The 19397-nt window shown below is 33.1% G+C and overlaps 1 protein-coding gene across 4 annotated transcripts; it reads right to left on the minus strand.

The window, feature by feature from the left end:
- Nucleotides 1-323: 323 nt before the first annotated feature.
- LOC139498733 (uncharacterized) lies at nt 324-18526 on the minus strand. 4 transcript variants are annotated; one of them, XM_071287268.1, is made up of 9 exons: nt 18423-18526; nt 15298-15357; nt 12084-12137; nt 8983-9147; nt 6428-6482; nt 4215-4454; nt 3264-3419; nt 1466-1569; nt 324-453 (listed from the first exon to the last, which is right to left on the minus strand). In XM_071287268.1, exons 1-9 carry the CDS (start codon nt 18462-18464, stop codon nt 379-381), a joined length of 951 nt encoding a protein of 316 aa, XP_071143369.1. In that variant the 5' UTR covers nt 18465-18526; the 3' UTR covers nt 324-378. The 4 variants fall into 4 exon arrangements, with proteins under 4 accessions (XP_071143369.1, XP_071143367.1, XP_071143368.1 ...); XM_071287266.1 differs by having other exon boundaries at nt 3204-3419; nt 18423-18525; XM_071287267.1 differs by lacking the exon at nt 12084-12137 and having other exon boundaries at nt 3204-3419.
- Between the last annotated feature and the right edge of the window lie 871 nt (nt 18527-19397).

A 19397-nucleotide genomic window follows, 5' to 3' on the forward strand; every position in this document is an offset into this window, starting at 1 on the left:
TTTTTTTCAAGTGGTCACTGAACCATGAAAATGAGGTCAAGGACATTGGACATGTGACTGACGGAAACTTCGTAACATGACGCATCTATATACAAATATTGAAGCATCCAGGTCTTCCACCTTCTAAAATATAAAGCTTTCAAGAAGTGAGCTAACGCCACCGCCGCCGCCGCCGGATCACTATCCCTATGTCGAGCTTTCTGCAACAAAAGTTACAGGCTCGACAAAAATGTCATTTATAAAACAAATATATAGCAGATCACGACACAAACAAAACAAAACGTTTACATGTGATATATATACATATATATATATACATTGTCCATATAGACCATATAGAATATCAGAACATTTTTCAATTTCAGATTATAAACAGTACTAGTCATGTCCTTCTAACTTCAACTTTTCTTTAAAATCTGTTGCTAGTGTATCAGTCTGAGAGACTCCTTTTGTCTGAAAATAAATAAACAGTGTTGTAGCGTATCAGTCTTAGAGACTCCTTTTGTCTGAAAATAAATAAACAGTGTTGTAGCGTATCAGTCTGAGAGACTCCTTTTGTCTGAAAATAAATAAACAGTGTTGTAGCGTATCAGTCTGAGAGACTCCTTTTGTCTGGAAAATAAATGGACAGTGTTGTAGCGTATCAGTCTGAGAGACTCCTTTTGTCTGAAAATAAATTAACAATGGCAGGAAAATAAGGATGACGTATCTTTGGTGTGACATTTTTGTATTTACTTGATATATGAATAAGTTAGTTAGTTTTGCTTTGGCCAATAAGAGTAGGACAAAAATCAAGGTAAAAAAAACTTCCCCGCTAACCCATTTGTTGGAATACAATCACGGTTACATCTTAAATATCAAACGATGAAACCAGTGTTTAAAACATAGCTATAGTTACGACAAGCACAGCTAGTGTTATAATAATCCTAACAGTTGTCCTGCCCGTTATGACATAGAATAAAAAATACCAGCTAAAGCGAAACATTTCTTACTAAAATTTGGTCCTAATCAGCAATCCGCTAAAACAAATCTGGAGATCATAATTCGGTATTTGGTATACAACATTAAGTTGAACGGACTGTATAACAATAGTTTACATACATGTATAAGTTGGTGGCAATATTTGTTTCAGAGAAACCACTAACGGTACAGGGGCGGATCCAGCGATTTTAAAAGGGGGTCCAACTATAAGTCCCCATTCAAATGCATTGATCGGCCAAAAGAAAGGGGGTCCAACGCCCCGGACCCCCCCCCCCCCACCTGGATCCGCCACTGTGGTATAGGTCAATGGTATATGGTATGCAGCTGTATGAGCAAATTGGTATGCATGCTCTAGTTCAATGAAGATTATTGGCTGCCCCCTCAACCACATTCTTCAGACTTTGAAACTTTTTGCATAAAGTATACTATAAAGTATATGATTTAAAGTTTAAGATGAGATCAGTTTGATAGTTAGAAACTTTACCTCAGTTGACTCTTGTTTCTTTTCAAATATTTGTCTCAAAGATTCAACAGAACCTAACCTGGTTCTAGTATTGTTTGCAATACCTTCTGATCTTTGTTCAATATCTGAAAGCAAATTATGCAGTATCTAATATCTTTATCGAAACATCTCTATAAACCAATATTGGGGACCCTCATGGCGCTGTCAAAGTAATCACATAATCAGAATTGTTTGACGATATAATCACATAACCATTAGTTATCATTTTTAACAAAATAATGAAATAAAAAAGAATACAGTCTTAGATTATCAAATAATCATATAATATAAACGGTCAAGTAATCACATAATAAAAAAACACACGAAGAGGTTTAACACTTCAGAATCAAGGACACATATGCGTTAAAAGGAAATAAGAAAAATTATGTCTCTTCAGTGATCCCCGAAAACCTATAGGTCACAGCTTAAACAAGATTTTTGGCTGCCATCTTGAATGACAAATTCAGATGATACTAATTTTAGATTATTTGTTGGTGTCTAAAAACGCTATATATCACGGTAGCCATTTGTTTTATAGTTGGAGAAGTCCGGAATACCGGTCGAAAATCAACAACCTTTGACCAGAATATTAGGCAATTTTTGTGATTTAAGAGAAGTCGAACCTAACTCGACAACTCAGTGTTCGATTTCAAAAGAGGTTAAAAATCACAGTCGGTGAACTACTTAAACTACTCGGTTATCAAAAACCCTGTCAAATGTTATTCTTGAAAACCAAAAATCGGTTTCCTAAACTCTGCAAACCTTCTCTTAAGGTTCGACGAAACCATTTCAATGAATATCAGAATTTATATGTTTCGAAACTGGCAACAAATACGCTTTCTGACATACATTTGTATATTGAAATATAACGCATTCCATTGTTTTTATTCAGTGGAAAAACAAAAATCATTTGCCGATTTCTCATTTAATTTCAACGTGAATAAGAGATAGTTTGTCGTCTTCTAATATATTGTAACCTCTGCTCTTTAATATATTTTTTTTCTTTTTTTTTCTCTCGTTCATTTGTTAATTTTAGAGTGACGTGATTTATTAGCTGTAACAGTTTAAAACTATACAAGGACATTGGTCCAAAATTCCTCTTTTCAAATCCGTATGCAGAGATTAGGGTAAAAACGTCAGACATAATATATAATTATGTGACAGTGGAATGATACTTTATCTGTTTTCTCGAGAGGGTCTGGCTGGGGTTTACATATAAATAGAGAATAATGTGCAAAAAGTGCAGAAATAGAAGAAAAAAAAAGACAGAAATAGAAAAAAAAGGCAGAAATAGAAAAAAAGGTAGAAATAGAAAAAAAAGGCAGAAATAGAAAAAAAAAGGCAGAAATAGAAAAAAAAGGTAGAAATAGAAAAAAAGTGCAGAAATAGAAAAAAAAAGGTGCAGAAATAGAAAAAAAGGCAGAAATAGAAAAAAAAGTGCAGAAATAGAAAAAAGGCAGAAATAGAAAAAAAAGGTAGAAATAGAAAAAAAAGGCAGAAATAGAGAAAAAAGTGCAGAAATAGAAAAAAAGGCAGAAATAGAAAAAAAATAAAGAATAGATAATAACGGCGGGATAACATGTTAAGACAGGAGGGAAATTGGCAAAACAAAGGAAAGGATATATATAAGATTACAAAACGAAATGACGGACTTTTTCTTGGAGTTCCGTATTTTTTGTTTTACTTTTCACCAGTTCGTTTTATTAAAATGTATTTATACCTTGTATATTTGATTGGTCTTCCTCAGGAAACACATCTGAAATTGTACTAGAACATGTACTGTGATTAGGACTGTTCTCTCTGTGATTCTCTGTGTCTTCCACAGCAAATATTGGGTTGTTCTGTGTATAGACATCCTGGGTCTGACTGTCAACGACAGATTCGTCTATGTCATTCTTAGTACAGGTGTTTGAAACTGGATGGGAAACTTTGAGTTCTAAAAGAAATAGACGTAAATTATGTTTATTTCATAAAATTCACAGCAATAATGTTCCAGAATATTATTATAATACTAGAAACCGTTCTCACTATAGAGTACCAAGATGTAGATTGGACATGTTTTCTAAATCTTTTTTCCCTTCTTCAATTTGTGCATGGAATTTATTACCGTTAGATATTAATTTAGATCCATACAATCATCTCCAAATATCAAAAACACAATCCGGCGAAACTATATTTCATTTTTGGGACCTAGTTATTATTTTATTGGAAACAGGTTGGGAAATATACTGCATATAAAATTACGCAAAGATGTTGTCCCTTAAAAGCTGATTTATACCGAGTTAATTTAGTAATTGAAGTGACCCAAGTTGTGAATGTGGGTGTACATTAGAAGATACGATTTTTTTCTTAGAATGTCCACTCTACATAAATTTTAGAAATCAGCTCTTTGAAAACATTCAACACTTAGCTGCTATCTCCATCGATCATATTTTATTTGGAACAGACGAAATTATACTGTTGGACAAAACACAATCCGTTTCAGAAATGTACATAGTTATTTATATACGCTACACAAAAAGATTCTTTGATTAATATTGCTATATCTTAAAGTGTACTCGTATCCAACTGTTACTGTTTGAACATAATATATTAATTATTATATATTTTTTCATATCGTACTGAATTATCTTGCTTCCCATCCTATTATATTTTAGACAGTAAAATATGTTTAGGTAAACTTAACTACTAGTAGTACAGATGTTTTGACTCTGACTGATTTCAAATATACCTGTTTCCGTACCAAAGCACTGACTGTCCTCTAACATGCTACTACTAATACACACTTTCTGATTTTGTAGATCTTCGTTAAAAGCATCCATTTTCAAACTATTATGATCAGTTTCACTTTTATAGTGACTGTTCTCAAGAGTAACATTCATCTTTTGTGGTCTATGGATATGGCCATCGGCAGAATCGTTCCTGCTATTTCTTTCGACACGGAGTACATCCCTGTAGCTCCTAGTATTAACTGGAATAAGAATTAAAACTGTTATGGAAAGAGGATATATATATATCAATCGCATCAATGCAAGTCCAACGATTCACTGCTTGGTAACATTATTACCGGGACTCCGGGATAGGGTGTTTTAAACTTGGGATTTCGGGGTTGACCCTTTCGAGTTCCGGAACTTTTTTTTTCGAATTTCGGAATGTCGGGATTTTTTTTTTGACTTTTCATTTAACAACCATGCTTCAAAGAAATATGTGTTTAAACTTGGGTACACGTCAATAAAGCGACACACTATTTCTATGTTATGACAATCATAGCTTAGTATACAATAACCCATTCATCATGGCATTCTAAATAGTAAGTTGAAACAAAAGTCATCCCTTCTCTAAACGGATTGTTTTTTTTATAAAATTAAAAGTTAAAAAAAAATCGTACATGGGACCTTGTGTCTCGTCTGCTATTGTTGCTGTCATAGTAATGTGTAATGCTGACTGCTAAAACTAAGTCAATGGCAACGTATCAGCTAAAGACGGAAAATAATAAGATTGAAATTCTTTCTATTGATGACATTTCTCGATATTGAAGAAGCTTCCCAATTCCGTAGCATTTCATGAAGGGGTGACAAAGTTATTAATGTGTAAATAATAAAGTCCTGTAACCAAAAATTTGTTCCAGCGTGACGTTTGTTCCGCTGGAACAAATTCCAAAGGAAATATATTCCGCCGGAACTTATATCATAGAAAATATGTTCCAGCACTGTAAAATTTGTTCCGGAACTAATTTTTTGACCAAAAATGAAATAAGTTCCGGAACAAATATCATAGCTCCATGAATTTAGTTTCAGTTAATATCAAAATTTTTAAATAAGTTCCTGTGATATTAGGTTGAGACCAATATGTACACATTTCAAAGAAATCAATGAATAAGTTCTTCTCAAACCTATCATTTTCACTGAAATATAGTACCTTTGCAACATACTGCACAGCGAAACATTTTCTTGTTACACTTAAATTATAATGCAAGCTAAATATTGTACTGAGTGTGCTGAGTTCTACAGGATAAAGCGATGGTAATGTATCATTATTTGTATCTATGTTTTATGTGGTATTCCTCCTTGGTTCCTGTTAACTGTCATGGCCCTGTGTTCTAGTCATACATGTACTTGTCATGGAACAGTTTCAAAAGAATGTGTCTTTTGTTTCTTTATGTTTTTTGGAATAATTGATCAGTCATTTTGTCCTTTTATAATTATAAGTTCATATATTCATCTTTAACTATACTTTATTTTTTTCTGAAAGATTTTTCGTATTCTACCCTTTTCTGGTTCAAAAGTGGGACTGTCATTTTGATATTTTTTACGTATATAGAAAAAAATTTGCTATAGTCCACACGATCCTAATTGGATGATTTACATTTTTTATTATTATATTATCAATATAATATACTTTTAAACTCACTGATGACAAATGTTCAGTATATAAGATAACCTGTTTAACCAGTGGAACATATTTCACATACTAGGAACTTATTTTACCAGGTGAGGAACAAATTTCACAAACCCAGAACTTATTTCACCAGGTAAGGAACAAATCTCATAAACCTGGAACCTATTTCACTAGGTAAGGAACAAATTTAACCAACCCAGTACTTATTTCACTAGGTAAAGTGAGGAACTTATTTTTATAGAGATGGAACAAATTATATTGAAATTGTTTATGAAAAAAGTTCTCCCAGAACATATTTCCTTTGATATTAGTTCCACTGGAACATTTTTCACAGGAACAAATTTTTGCTCACAAACCGTTACGGTAAAATTGACAACATGTACCCAATTTCTAACTTGATCGAAGTTTTGTGGTAGCAATTGTATCTGTTTTTATGAATGAACTTTTTTCTTCCAATGAGAATGGTGAACAATTGATATTGCTTTCATGTATATTTTTCTGTTAAAATAATGTTGCCTATTTATATAAGAGTCGATATAAACCCACCAAATGGACGATTGTACTTGGACAGTTCATCAGCAGGACCAACCCTCCTTATAATCTAAAAATATTGTACAAAAAAAAATCAGTTTTTATATGCAAAATATTAAATTGTATCTTTATAAGTACATCATGTATATGTATCTGCATAAGTTTTGTTGGTGTTATATCTAGTAGCAAACATATCATGCATATTCAGGATCCGATCAAATCAAAAAATTAATTAATAAAAACTTGATTGAGTTCGCAATTAGGGAAACCCTTATGAAACTGAATTGTTTGCCGCAAACTTGCCGGAGACTTGCTACAAGCTTGTAGCAAACAAAAAGTTTGCAGGAACACAGAAAATAGTGTTAGCAGATATTTGCCGCTAGCTGAAAACTTCCGACAAACATTGCAGCTTTTTGCTGCAAGCTTGCGGCAAGTTTGCAGAAACATCAATGTTTGCCGTAAGATTGCCAGAAAGTTTAAAATAATAAAGAATATTTGCCGCAAGATTGCAGAAAACTTCGATCATTCTATAAAGAATCGTCAAAGTTTTCTGCAATCTTGCGGCAAATATTCTTTATTATTCTATATGTTTGCCGCAAGATTGCAGAAAACTTTAACGATTCTATATGTTTGCCAGAACTACAGAATAATGACTGGGCATGCCTAGTTGGCACTTCCTGGATGCTAACAATTTGAAATTGTGGCTGGGTCATGTTAGTTGTGTTTCGAAATGCATTTCACATACAAGAGATCAAGGAGGCATTTTGGTTCAATAATATGGGATATTCAGTACGTAGTTTTGTAAGTACAAATGGTTCATAGAACTGCATGTTTCAAAAATAATTAATGTTATCATCATACATAATTAAGTAAGCAACTATGTATACATGTATGCGTGATTGAAAAACTTAAGCTATTATAAGTTTGAATTTGTAAGTGATGTACTGCACCATCATGATCATGTTTATTAAGATTAGGTTAAATTCTGTAATGCAATCATTACCTAGCTTTAAACCCAATACACATTTGAGATTTTAACTTTTTCATTTTTTAATACAGGTATATTATCATGATTATGTCATTTGAGAATGACTCCTGTCCCTTTTTCAAAACTCAAATTCATGTATGTATTTTCTAAAATCTCATGAGTTTGCAATAATTCTTTCAATGACTGTTTGTATAAAGACAGGAATTGACCTTCTATAAATGTTGTTGTGTAATTTGAAAGAGATAATTTGAATGTGTCTACACACATGACATTGGTATATGTATAGTTCCTGCAAGTTTGCCGCAAGTTTGCAACAAACAATTGCCGCAAGCTTGCAGCAAACAATTGCCGCAAGCTAATTTGCATAATTATGTTTGCAGCAAGCTTGCCGCAAACTTCATTTGCTTGGTAAAATGGTTGCGGCAATGTTTGCTACAAACTTGTTTGCCGCAGGGCTTATTTTTCGATAAAGGAAGCCAAAATGACGTGTATATCAAATGTTTGAACTTCCGCTATAAGTAAATTTATCTTACCTCCTATAGATTTATAGAGATATGATTGGTTAAAGGACTACACGTGGTGACTATGTATATATGATATAGGGTGTCCTTAAAAAAATATAGGGTTAGATACCATACATGGTTGGGTACCGTATAGGGGTTTATTATAGTAAGTAGTTACTTCCCTTTCAAAACAAAAAAGATGCCACATGAACCCTTTATAAAAACAGCACGGTGTTGAGGTAAAATCTGAAGGATTCAACATACGAAGAAATTGATGATGAAAGGTTGAAATAAGTTCATAAAACATAAAGTTAACAAGTTGTTATTGTTGGCATAATGGAGTTACTTCCCTTTTAAAAAAAAAAAGAATTCTGAAAGGATTCAACAGACGAAGAAATTGATACATGTAATGAACGATTGAAATAAATTCATAGAATAAATTTAAAGACGTAATTACTAGTAGTATTTTTGGAAATGGTCAGTAATGTTTTCATAGAAAAAATAAAGCATGTCAAAGGAGCCTGTATTAAAATCAGTGGTTGTCGTTTGTTTATGTGTTACATATTTGTTTTTCGTTCATCTTTTGTACATAAATAAGGCCGTTAGTTTTCTCTTTTGAATTGTTTTACATTGTCATTTTAGGGCCTTGTATAGGTGACCATGTGCGGTATTGGCTTTGCTCATTGTTGAAGGCCGTACACGGTGACCTATAGTTGTTAATTTCTGTGTCATTTTGGTCAATTGTGGAGAGTTGTCTCATCATTTTGACAATCATACCACATCTCCTTTTTTGTTTGTTTTATATAATATATATGGGATATTCATTCATGCCTCACACAAAATCAATACCTGACAGCAAGAAAACTTTCAAAACGACAAAGGACAGGACTATAGTTCTATAATCTAAGCCTTTGTATGTTCATATCGTGTCTTTTCAACGTTTTTTTTTATCGAATAATATTTGTTTGTTACTATTGAGTTCAGTCGTTAATTTAACTTGAAAAGCGGAAAAACAGACGCATGAATATCGACAAGGGGAGATAAAAACTGTTTTATATTTTTTATAACACAAATTTTACCTGTTTATTTAACAAGAGCGAAGTTGTTCCTTTTTTCTTAGCAGACAATTCTTTATTTTTCATTACGTCTTTGTCTTGGAGTTTAAATTGGACGTCCACTAATTTTCTTTTCAGATCTCTAGTTTCTGTATTTTCCAATTTAGATAATTGTTCCCTTTTGAATTCCTAAAAATAAATGTTCACGGTAGGTATAGTGTTCAGTTGGAATAGTGATTTTTGTTCGAGTAAATGAGACGAAGCAAACTATTTTACAAGAATATACTTGAAGATTACGAACCGCTGACTGATTTTACAGCAATATATATACTTACACATGATAAACCGCTCACTGATTTTACGGCAATATACTTACACATGACGAACCGCTCACTGATTTTACGGCAATATACTTACACATGACAAACCGCTCACAGATTTTACGGCAATATACTTACACATGACGAACCGCTCACTGATTTTACGGCAATATACTTACACATGACGAACCGCTCACTGATTTTACAGCAATATACTTACAGATGACGAACAGCTCACTGATTTTACAACAATATACTTACACATGACGAACCGCTCACTGATTTTACAGCAATATACTTTCAGATGACGAACCGCTCACTGATTTTACAGCAATATACTTACACAAGACAAACCTCTCATCAATTTTGCATCAATATACTGACACACAACGAAACCAATTTACAGCAGTATACTTTAAATTTTTAATAATGTGAACAGCTTTATGAAGAAATAATAATTGTGATTTGCACGGCTACGTATATACCAGATGCTATTAGACATTTGCGGAAACTAGGTCTATACCTAGGATTACACTTTAGACTTACGATTACAGGTGACAAAAACAAGGGGTCATATCAAAATACAAAAAACAAACCAACAATACAGATACAAAATAGCAAATGGTGTCTTCTATATTAAAAAAAAAAAAGATGCAAGCAACACGTTAAAATTTTGTGTGTCCGTTTCTAGCGCTTTTTTTGGATTTAACATCAGGGCCGCACAAAGCCGAATATTTGAAGACAAGGATTTATAAGGTGTAGATAGATGTATAAGATATATATTATCAGCAGGAGCAATAAACCTACCCCGCGAAACAGGGTACATCGGTATATTGGATTTAATCTGCACAGCTTGTGTGACCCTGATTAACCCGAACGACGTAGGAGTTCGGGTTAAAGGGTCACACGAGCGTGCAGCTTAAATCCAATATCTCGATTTGATTGGCCAATAACTGTTTTAACACTTGACGCCATCAATTTACGTGAACGTTTAAGCAATATACAAACGATGTTCCGCAATCCACGGGCCCTGAATAAAGTTCCTTGTAGAGTTAAGAAAGGGGGAAATGAGCCTTTATGTAGTAAGAGGTTGGTAAGTTTTAAATTATTTTTTTTTATTTAGGCTTCTTCCTCAATTTTTACATTATTTGCGATTTAATTGTAATTTTTTTTCTATCGTTTCTGTTAAATTTATTCGTAATTTTTTTTTCTTGCAATCAGTGACGATTAATACTTTGACATATTGTACTTTCAAATCGGTGTTATGGAGTAAAGATTAATTGCTTTTCTTTCCTTAATGATATGCTTAGAGAAAGGTGAAACGAGGAAGGTTTTAGTACATAAATTTAAAATGTTAAATAACAGAAACAACGATTCGTTATCCAATCTTAAACCCCCCTCCATCGACCCTAAATTTAAGTTCGATACCCAAATACATGTAGTCCCTTTATAGGAATAAATATTCCAAATATCGTAATAAAATTCATTGAGTCTAAAACTTATTCAAATTAGATTTCATTTACTTGCCTGAATATTCTTAAGTACATGATTTCTTTTTTGGCAGAAGCTACAAAAAATCGTCATTATCTGTTCTGACTTTGAACACTGATTTAAGATTTACACTTGTGTACACAAAATAAAATAAAATATTTCATGTCCCAGTTTAAATAATAAAAAAGGAAGGAGAAACCTTTCTTTTTTCATCAGGGGCCTCTAAGTAGTTCTTCTACAGTAATCACTAGACAGTCAACACTAAGGGTTTGAAGGCAAACTCCACCCGTGCTGGGGTTTTCGACTCCAATATCAATTGATTAGGACTGTCAGTTTTCCTATCAAATGTGTGTGGTTTTCTCCGGGCACTCCGGCTCCCTCTACCAATAAAAACTGGGCGCCACGAAATAGCCGAAATGTGGCTCTTAAAAGAGACGTTAAAACATCAACAAACAATCCATCATTTGTTTCTTATTTTGAAACTGCGGTGTTTGTACAAAGTGTTTAATTTATCAACTTTTTTGTAAGTTCAAGTCAGATGGCCGATTCGTTTTTTTTTTTTTTTTTTTTTTTTTTCTTGTGGGGGTTGGGGTCGAATAGGCTGAGGAACCGAAACGTTTTTAGTCTCGCTACAATCGTTGATATTTTTTTTATTTTATAGAATACATGTCACACCCCTTTCAGAATCCAGGAAACGCCCCTAAAGGTAAAAATAGATTTGAACTGTGCAGTATATCTGAGGTAGTTAATGCACACCTTAGCTGTGCATTTTTCAGATTATAGCACAGTAAGAACAAAGAGATTATACCCATGCCATGTGTTAAATAATATATCAATTGTTGTAAGTATAAAATATAGTGACAATTCAAAATACAAATTACAACATATCAATATAGTATTACCACAAAACTTTTATCCATGGTAAATCAGGAGTCCCGTCTTCAGTTCAATTGACTGTTTTAAAAACTTGAGGAACCTTAACTGTACCGGTTGAAAATTTGATGGATTGAGTATATATTGTAGCTTTTGTTTTATTAGTGCAACTCATAAAGTCGGGATTTTGAGAAGCAATTTCAGAGAAGTAATTATTTCTTATTTTTTTTAAATTTATTTCGCAATGAAAGAAGAAGTGAAATTCATCATCTATATCTTTAATACTAAGGGCAAAAATTACATAATCTAAGATTTCGTGGTACTTTTTTTTTTATATCTATACCTAATTCAAGTTCCAGACTATGATCACATATTCTAAATTTAGTAATAAGTTTACGAAATTCAAAGTTTGAATGTGACAAGTAAATTACAGATAAATACCAATTCATCTTCAAGATCTTTTACCACCTCGGCAGGGTCTTCTTGGAATTCCCGCTGGAAAATCAATTGATTGCGTAAATAATCATCTGTAATATTTATATTGAGGAACATTTTTTAAAGTTCAGCAACAAATATTTTCGAATTTCAAAAATAAACGATACTGCATTTCCTAAATTTTAATGACAGATGCCGTATTGGTACATGAGATGGCACATAACTTCGAAGTTTCACTGAGTTTTAACTACAACTTTAATGGATATGTTCCAGACCGTATGCACCGTACGCGTACGGTCTGACTTATATTAAGAAGTTGACAAAGTTACTTATTAGATGCATATAACAGATCAGTATAACTTAACTCTCAAATAATTGATATAAAAAAGTTTAATTGTAATTGAAAAAAAACACTTTATATTTTAATGATTTAAAAAATTCACGCTTATTGAATCTGTTAATCTCTTGTATTTAGCATGTCGATCACCCAGTAAAATAATTGAATTATGATCAAAGATCGGAAGTAATTAGAATGGGGGAGGACAATTGTTTTAGAATATTTAGCAACTTTAAAAATGCAAATGCTAAGGAACATCAAGACCGTAACTACCATTAAGGCAAGTGAGGCAATTGCCTCACTAAAATTTCGACACTGATTATTTTTATTATACATATATATAAATATAATAGTCATTTATTGTTCTGTCTCAATCTTAATTTCTATAACTTGTCATCATTCCTTTTTAAACTTTTCTCCCTGGATATAACTCAGCATCTCAACGGTAGATGTTTCTCGATTCCATTAACCGAGTACATGAGTAACGATAATCATCATGGATCTCTGGTTAAAAACAGGCTCTAGCAGAAAAAGGAAAAGCGACACTGAAGGTAAAGAAGGAATAATTCTATTATTTTTTTTTGTGAACAGAGTCTGAGTATTGCATATAACTTCATTAGAATAATCCAAAAACGATAAGTAGACTGACAAATCAAGTACTGGGCATCGCAAGGGGGCAGTCCTGTCTGTGTATTCATTTCTCTGTTCCACAAACTTTAATCTTTCTCTTTACAGATAAATAAAATATAAATAATATGAAACATGCATTGCTTATTTTTTATCCATGTTTCTTTAACCTTAAAAATATCCCATATTCCAATTTGACATTATTGAGGAATGGAAGAACCTTTAACACAGGATTTTGTCTTTACTTATTCGGGACTACGGAATTTCGTTTCTTTATATTCAGGGTTTTGGAATCGGATACCCCAACCCCTAACCTCTAAATTTATAGATTCTGGAACTAAAATACCACCGACCATTTCCAGAAATAATTTGAAATTACGGACCTACATGTATAAACGTCAAAAACTCCATTCCAATTCCCCTGTACCCATATCATATATACTTACTCTATAGATAGAATCATATACATGTATCTTATCTCATTCTATCCCTAGTTTATCTTCTCTTTGTCAGCATAAAAGCGAGTTTAATATTTTGTAACTGCGACTGTATGATGGTGCTTACGGAAAGCGTAATTCCCTTTTGCAAACAAAACTGTTACTACCGATGATGCTAGCGAATTGCCGATGGAGAAGGAATTGGAAGAAAACATTGATCATTGTGTTGATGATAATGTGCTACCTTTAGAAACACAGACTGCCCTGAAACGACTGAAAACTTGGAAAAGAGCATGCCTGAGTGGCGAGAGATTGTGCGGTCTTGCTATGCTCCATGTTCATCGCGATAAGGATATTATGATTCTGAAACAATTTGACCGAACCAGCCATAGAAAAATTTGGCAAACTCTACTGAATCGATGTTTGTTCTATGTTCTGGCAACAGACTCAATTGATATTTGGATGATTATCTTATATATTAATTTAAATAAAGTTGTTAAAAACTTGGTGTTTGTAAAAGTCTTAAAATATGAAAAAAATATATAAAAAGTGTCCAAATTCAAACCATTATCAAACTCTCTAAAAATGCCTAGAATGCAGGATTTTGCACCATGCATTCATTTCATACCCTCCAAAAAAAATTCGCCTCGCCTCGCTCGGCTCAATTATTTTGCCACACTAAAATAAGATACCTAGTTACGGCCTTGAACATACACGAACTGCAAAAATGTAAATGTAAAAATATTAGTACATTACTTGTGGCAGCAAGTGTAACATTGGTTGAGAGTACCAAAATAAGAATCAAGATATACAATTAAACAAATATTTAATTTCAATTGTTCATTTGTTCATTTTATCCGTGTAATTGTAATAATATCAATAAGTAAAACTAAAAATAAAGATTGTGATTAATGTTAATTTGTTTAAATTTAACCTATATGATCCAATATGGTCTGCTCGTACTGGACCACACGCGTATACTCATACGGTCCGACCGTACGCGTATGGTCGGACCGTACGAGTATACGTTTACGGTCCAAATACTTATATGGTCTGGAACAGATATATCCTATTTTAATGTTTGAGGAGCATTTTTACATTTTTGCATTGTTTCCATGATAACAACAGAATCTCCCAAATTAAATACCAGTCAATATTGCTGTAAAATTTCATTGCGTTTTGGAGAATTTTGAAATTTTTAACTCCTTTTCTGCCATTTCATGGCAACATTCCAACTTTTCACATTTTTCTGTTTCCAAAGTCAGATGCACAATTTTATATGGTGGTCCCATTTTAGTAAACCGTCATTAAAGTTTGTCCCCTAAAATCAGAAAAATACTGCGGAAAGACTGAATTATTGAAAGAAAAAAAAAAAGCAATAATATGCGTCATCCGACATGGTCGATCGGGTGACATAACTACAGTACAATGTATGCTCCACAAATTTCAATTATACAGATTTAAAAATTGGACAGTTTTATTTGAATTTTAAAATATAACTTTAAAAACAATATTTCGCTGACAAAGAACAAAAGCCCATGGTGATAAAGTTTTAACAATTTAATAAAACATTCTATTCATTCACTTTTTTTTATATAAATAAGGCCGTTAGTTTTCTCGTTTGAATTATTTTACATTGTCTTATCGTGGCCTTTTATAGCTGACTATGAGGTATGGGCTTTTCTCATTGTTGAAGGCCGTACGGTGACCTATAGTTGTTAATGTCTGTGTCATTTTGGTCTTTTGTGGACAGTTGTCTCATTGGCAATCATACCACATCTTCATTTTTATATTATAAAACAAAAATAACAATACTCACATATGCAAATACTGGGTTCCCATCATTTATTTGGTGATTAGGTCTGTTTTGTTCAGGCTCCTAAATGAATGTAAACACTACGATTCATATTCTTGTTATGCGCACACGCATTTATGGCCATAACACAAAAAGAAACAAACATATTAAAACATGCATACATCCATACAAAAAACTGTCTAGCTCCTTCAGAAATCATAAAACAAAATCAAAAAGAAAATCAAAGAGTTTAATCAATGCAAATTGGTATTATACTAATATGTAAACATGAACAGACAATCGGACAAAAACTGATCTATTGATTTGACGTTTTGGTTGGTGTTAAACACATGTAACAAATATACATGCACATGATTACAAAAAACCATGTTGATGTGGTGAACGCATAAACTCAGTTGAATTTTCTGTGCTGGTCCAAACGGTAAAAGTCCGTCAAAAAAAGTAACAGTACCCGTATACATTTAGACCTCGTGCCGACCCGTGTAAGCTCACTTCTTATTGCCGTGTGCTTACCAAACATCAAGAACAAAATCATTTTAATGACAATTTTCAAGATTTTGGTTTTATCCGGATGCGGTGAGATCTCACGATTTCCTGCACGCAAGCTGAGCACCGGTTACCGAAGAGACCACCGAAGCTGTTCATGAATTCAAAAGGAATTTCTTCGTCCTTAAGTTTACAGTATTCCATTGACACTCGATGAATACATATTAATGCATACAAAATTTATATAAAATATATACTCCAATTTAAAAAGAAACCAATTATCTGATTGTATAAAAACGCCCATGGATCAAATTAATGACAGGTACATGTATTATAATGTTTCTCTAATGATTGTGGCTAGTCCTATATTATATAAACTCGGGGCATTATTTTCTATTTATGTTTACTATTTACTTATTTTGCTATACTCTTGATTTTTTTGATTTTTTTTTTACTATCAATGGTGTGCCCTTGTAGTGTAATAGTATCAGATTATTACATGGCATTTTTCATATCGCATGTATTATCAGCCCTAGGTTCAATATCAGCCCAAGAGCCGCATGGCTCGAGGGCTGATAATGCATGCGATATGAAAAATGACATGTTATGATCTTTTTATCATATGCTTCAACAGTGGAGAAAAATAACAGATTCATATATTGATCCTTTTACGTGGTTTCCATATAGAAATTCAATTGATTGATTGATTGTTGGTTGCTTAACGTCCAGTGGCAAATATTTCTTGCATATTCAGGACGAGAACAGGCAAGTTCACAATAAATACAATAGGTAGGTCTTGTCATAATAGAGGCCATAAGGGATGATGGTCGGGGAAATTTGGACTGCCCTGGAAAATGAGGGTATATTGGATAGGGACAGAAATTTTGCCGTACAACAGGCCACCTACGGGCCCTCAAAGAGATATTGTAAGGGTTCTTAACGTGCAAAGAGCGTGGCACTCTCTTTACACGAGACATCGGATTTAACGTCCCCATTCTGACCGGACGTGACTGCGAACTTTATACATCCCGCACAGCCAAACGGACGCCCCACTTCGGCAAGCGTTTTACTGCCGGTCGGGAGAAGACCAAGTGACCATATTTCTATTCCCCAGTCACCCTTGGGGGTAGAAGTTCAAAGAGTGAAAAGTTCACGCACGTCGGACCCACAATTTAGTACATTCGATTTGAAATCTTTCTATCATATGCCTCAACAGAGAAGAAAAATATTTTAAATGGACAAATCGACAAAAATATACATAATGAACACTGTTTGGAAAAGTTAACTTTTTTAAAGTAACTTTCTAAATTATGTTTGAAACTTTGAAAAATGCATTTATTCAATAATTTGTTTCTTTGTTTTTTGTTTTGTTTTTGTTTTGTTTTTATTATTTTACACAATATACTTTCCAGTATTCAAATTGTAGTTTTGTACTACTTTGTATTTTTTTTCACTGAAAACTTAGCTTTGACTATGATGTGTAGTTTCCGGAATGTGCCGAGTATCACCGGAATGCCATGCGATAACGTTACGGAAAGGCATGTGATAACAATCGAAGCATGTGATAAACTTTTCATATCAGCCCGCTAAGCACAAATTCGAAAAATATGGAATTTACGTTAATTTAATGCTATTATCATACAGTACAAATCATGTTATTTAGTCTAAGTATATGATAAAGAGAAATATTTCTTCGTGCAAGAAATAGATAACAGGCCACAACCTATTCGTATAGCTATAGATTATCGTTGGTCATCTCAACTGATTTTCTTGCTTGAGCCATTACGGCGAAAGTGAGAAAAGCAGTCGAATGGAGCTGATCAATGATAATCTATGTATCACTATTTTAACCATGAAGACGTTGTTAACTTCATAGACAACGGGACGTGCGACCTTATTTTCTAACAATAATTTTTCATATCACTCTACTATGCTGAGACAGGAAATTATCTGTCAGTAAGATTCGCATTGTATTTCCACGATGATGATTGGCTATAAGTTAGGCACTTGAAGTCTTTTAAAGGTTACAACTATGTACATTTCGTTCATTGTAATGGACATATGCGAACTGTTCAAATATACACAAAACACTCACAAATTTCACCTGATTTTTTGTTTGTCTTTCATTACATTTTTGAAGCGAACATACAGTTTTGAAATAGCTGGTATTACAGTTTGACACTGGAACAGGATATGATGTCATACTGGTACCAAGGGTTCATGGAATTTTTAATTTAATACAACCGAGTGTTATCATAAGAGAAATATGCTCAACAACTCATGAGAATATGATATCGCTGGATATCAACTCTCGTTATTTAATTTAGATAGTAATAAATTAATAAACTCGCCATAGGCTCGTTGAATTAAATAGCTCCAGTACTCCAGTTGATATGAAACGACATTCAATTCTCACTTATTATTAAACCTAGAATGGTTTCGGAGTGTCCAGCGAGAACTACCGACCATCGTCAATGGGAAAATTTTGGTTGGTTATATATGGAACCAATGAAGCGTGACGAGATGCGGGACCCCTCTTATGTAGTGGGAAGTACTTGAGATATAACATCTGAAACCGTATATATATATATATATATATATATATAAATATGAACCTCAACATCAATGCGATACAAACTTACGCATGTTTCGAAGCCAAGTAATGATTTCAAATGCGAAAACATGTTCCTATATATCCTGTGTTGCTCAAGCCGCTTGATTGTAAACAATACTCATCAATATTTACACAGTCACGTGTATATATATATATAACGTTACGTAGTTTGACTATACACACTTCACATCGAAAAAAATCCAACATTTAATATAATAAATTATAGTAACTTTTTTTACTCAGAGCCTCAAAGAGATAAAAAGGGTCGGACACAGGTTTGACGAACTTATGACTGTAATGAAGACTTCTCCTTTACATAAGACAACAGTTACGTGACGTCAACATGGAAAAAGAATTGAAAAAAACTTACCACAAATATTATTCGTCGGTGTAAAGACAAACTGATGAATAAAGACCTATATATATATATATATATAGGAAATGTAAAATTAAAGCTTTATGCATTTTATTCAGATGAACCAAAAACCTTGCCTGGATTTTGATGCCATTTCCCCTTTGTCTGCAGAAGATGTTAGCAATCATCAATTGTTGGTCCCTATATTGTCCATGCAAATTAATAGAGTTTATAAGATCCATTTGGACCATTTGCTAAAATTAGCTGTATTTTCACCTCAAAATAAACTGAATTGTATGATTTAGAAACTTCAAAACTTACCTGGATTTGCAGTGCACTATTTTCGTCTAGTGCAGAAGATGATAAAATTAACAAACAGTTCAGTTTCACTTGATATGGTCCTATCAGGTACAGTTTTAATCACCATTTATTTTCAGGTATCTAGGGTTCATCTCTTGTCCATGTCAATCAATGGGCGTATTGCATTTCCGCTAATTTTTCAGAGTCCCAATGCTACGTTTCCGCAAATTTAAAGTATACGTTTCCGCAATTTTTATTTATTACTTTTCCGGAAATTTACGTGGTAAGTTGTAAATAATTGAATATATATTGACTTGAAAAATCGCCAAATTATTTCCGAAGTAGTAT

The sequence above is a fragment of the Mytilus edulis genome, chromosome 12 (assembly GCF_963676685.1).
Source record: "Mytilus edulis chromosome 12, xbMytEdul2.2, whole genome shotgun sequence".
NCBI classification, from domain to species: Eukaryota; Metazoa; Mollusca; class Bivalvia; order Mytilida; family Mytilidae; genus Mytilus; species Mytilus edulis.